Source organism: Octodon degus, unplaced genomic scaffold (assembly GCF_000260255.1).
Source record: "Octodon degus isolate 3935 unplaced genomic scaffold, OctDeg1.0 scaffold00087, whole genome shotgun sequence".
Taxonomy (NCBI): domain Eukaryota; kingdom Metazoa; phylum Chordata; class Mammalia; order Rodentia; family Octodontidae; genus Octodon; species Octodon degus.
Genome location: NW_004524663.1, coordinates 5680265 through 5683066, shown reverse-complemented (window position 1 = coordinate 5683066; position 2802 = coordinate 5680265). Strand labels below are relative to the sequence as shown.

The 2802-nt window shown below is 48.2% G+C and overlaps 1 protein-coding gene across 3 annotated transcripts in view; it reads right to left on the bottom strand.

Moving 5' to 3' along the window:
- Positions 1 to 2802, bottom strand: part of Dock8 (dedicator of cytokinesis 8) — a 219560-nt gene that overhangs the window by 24348 nt on the left and 192410 nt on the right. For all 3 annotated transcript variants that reach the window (XM_023721892.1, XM_004637170.2, XM_023721894.1), the window contains one exon: positions 567 to 710. In XM_023721892.1, the coding sequence (XP_023577660.1) occupies positions 567 to 710 (144 nt within the window). The remainder of the gene's footprint in view (positions 1 to 566; positions 711 to 2802) is intronic.

Sequence of the window (2802 nt, the reverse complement as noted above, 5' to 3'; positions counted from 1 at the left end):
GCCTTGCCCTGGATCGCAGCGATGCCATTAGTGGATTTTTTCCTCTCACTGGGAGTATTTAGACTGCGATCAGGTGAACAAGGCAGCCGCAGTGATGCCCCCCCACCGCCCCTTTCTCTGGTGGGTCCTGTCTCTAGAGATCCTGCCGACTGTTCAGAGACAGCAGGGAAGACATTATAGCTTCCTGCCCTCTTCCCAGTGGCTCCTCCCAGTTTGCTTTTCCAAGAGGGAAAATGAGGGAGTGAGAACATGCCTGGCGTTTATTGTATAACCCTGGGCAAGCCATTTCACCTCTCTGCGGCTGAATTTGCACCCCATTAAATGGAAATAAGCCTGTGAAACTGCGACCCAGCCAATGAGCACGCAGGGCAAACCAGAATGCTCCGTGATGAAAGGCCTGCTCATCCCCTTGGAGAGCTGATGCAATCTGTGGACATCAAAGTCCTGCCCGGGCCCACCCCTTGCCCTGCACACCCGCAGCGCACGTGCAGTGGGCTTGCTGGGCCGGACGGCTGGACACGGCTGGCAGCTGGGGCTCAGGCCTGGGACCCCTTCTGGGCACTGACCGTGACGAACAGCTCTGCGGCCTGCTCCAGGAGGCCCACCAGGCCACTCTCTGTGAAGTACCGGCCTGAGCACACTCCGTCCTCGTCGGGTGACAGGATGTCCTCAGAGACTGCTGACTCTTCCAGCACGTTGGAAGAAATATTCTGCAAGAGATCACAGGATGCGCCTGAGAACAGGGAAGCAGGGTTAGAAGGGACTCAGAGACCCCAGAAGCTAGGAGGCAGGAAGCCAATGCTCCGAGGCCAGCTGTGAGGGCAGCATGTGTGTACTACTGCCCAGAAGAGCTCTGCCTAGTGTTCACTGCGGAAGAACACGCAGCAGCCTGCTTCCAACCCATTTCCTTTTCTTTTTAACTTTCAGGAGATTTTACAGAAAGGACACTTTCTTCAAGGTAACAGCAGTTGAGTTGAAACAACCCTATTTTAGTGAAGCCACCCAGAGGGACAGCAAGAACGTCGGCTCTTAAAAGACAAAGGATGGTGAACACCTCACTGGATTGTGTTTCAGCAGCCAAGTGAACCTCTGACTTTCCAGATGTTCTTCTGACGTGAGCTGCAATTACCATCTTGCCTTTCAGATCAAAAGGCATATGTGACAACTGAAAATGAGAATGCCTTCTTTCGAGATGGCCTCATGGTAGTTCAGTAGGTACCATTTTGCCCGATTATTTCATCTTTATACATTTGTTTTTTATAAAAACTAAACTTCAGGGCCTCTAGCAGGGAATGCAGTCACCATGGCAACCCAAGAGCGGAACCCAGGTCACAAAACACTGACGCCCTCTCCCTGAGGGTCACACAGTGCTGATCCTACCCTTCCCTGAGCCCGAGAGCAAATACCTCTGAACACTTTGTGACCTGTGCCCCTCTCCCAAGTTGTAACCTTGGCGAAGTCACCCTGGCAGGCCAAAAATAATTATTTTCTTGGCTCCCACCTGTGGGATAGATGCAAATGAAGTACAGAAGAAAAGGGGCCCTGACTAGTTTATGGATGAAAGAGAGGTTACAGATATGCCTCTGCTCCCTGTCGCTGTGTGCGCGGCACTCTCTGAGGATCAGTTATAATATTTGTTCCTCCACAGCTTGGACGCAATCTCCAAATTTTCTCAGCACTGTGTTCTGGTTTAGCCGTCATCAATTTATCAGAGGTGGCTCGTAAAGTAAAAGCTGTCTGCCTTCTAGGAGGGCCAGTAAGATGAAGAGAGTCAACTTCAGCAACTGCCGGGGAGACACTTGTCACAGCTGTGCCTTTGCATCCAACGCTGTAATGTATTTTTATGAATATAGGTGGAGTTTCTCCAAGTTCTTTGTGATTAGTTTTTCCTCTCAACCCTAACTTCTGTGTTATGACATCTCTGAATTGGAGGTAGCACAAAGTCCACTAAAGTCTACAGAAAGAATCAAAATAACTGCAGAAGCTACTAGTATGGCAGCTACCTTCAATCTTACACATACAGAAGAGCAGATATAAAGCTACGTGGGTTACTGGTGTCCAGGGAGAAGCTTCTGGGAAGAGTTCCCTGGCTTCAGATTTAGGGAAGTAAAAGTAAGGGCAGCATCTGAGACACACCCACACTTACCTGTGTTAAATAAATACAGTACTCAGAGCCCAGAATCTTAATGATCTCAGTTTCTTGCAATTCAGTGACCTCAAAGTTATTTTTCTTTGCAAGATTTATCTCTAGTTCACAAGTCTTTCCCAAATGTTCGATTTTATTGGCTTTATTGGCGCAGAACGAGATTGAAACATTTAAGAAAAAGCAACAGTAGACACACATTGTTACCAGCACCCCAAATTTCTTTTCCCTTCTGAAACATAAAGTATTCTTTCTTCTGGAAAATCACTCAGAACATTAGATGAGGACCTGGGACTGGCTTAGCCCATCTGACCACTTGATGTCTTTGACCATTATGATTGGCTCAGGGATAAGCACATTACCCAATCAGCATTGATGAGATGTGCTGAGATTTTACTCTGCAATTGCTAGAAATGAGGCATCTTTCTTTTCTCCTGGGCTTGAAGCTGCAGGTACATGCCTAAATCTTAAGCAGTGTAGGAAGTCCGTGAAGAATGAAGGCGAGAGAACTGAAGGCCAGCACAGGAAGTGGTGAGGACACCGAGATCTGAAGACTCTGCTATGGGACTTTAGGTGGTGAGCACTACTTCCGGGTGACCTCCTTCATGCAGGTGGATGAATTCCATCTTTACTTTGGGTATTCTGTGGCTTTTAAGCAT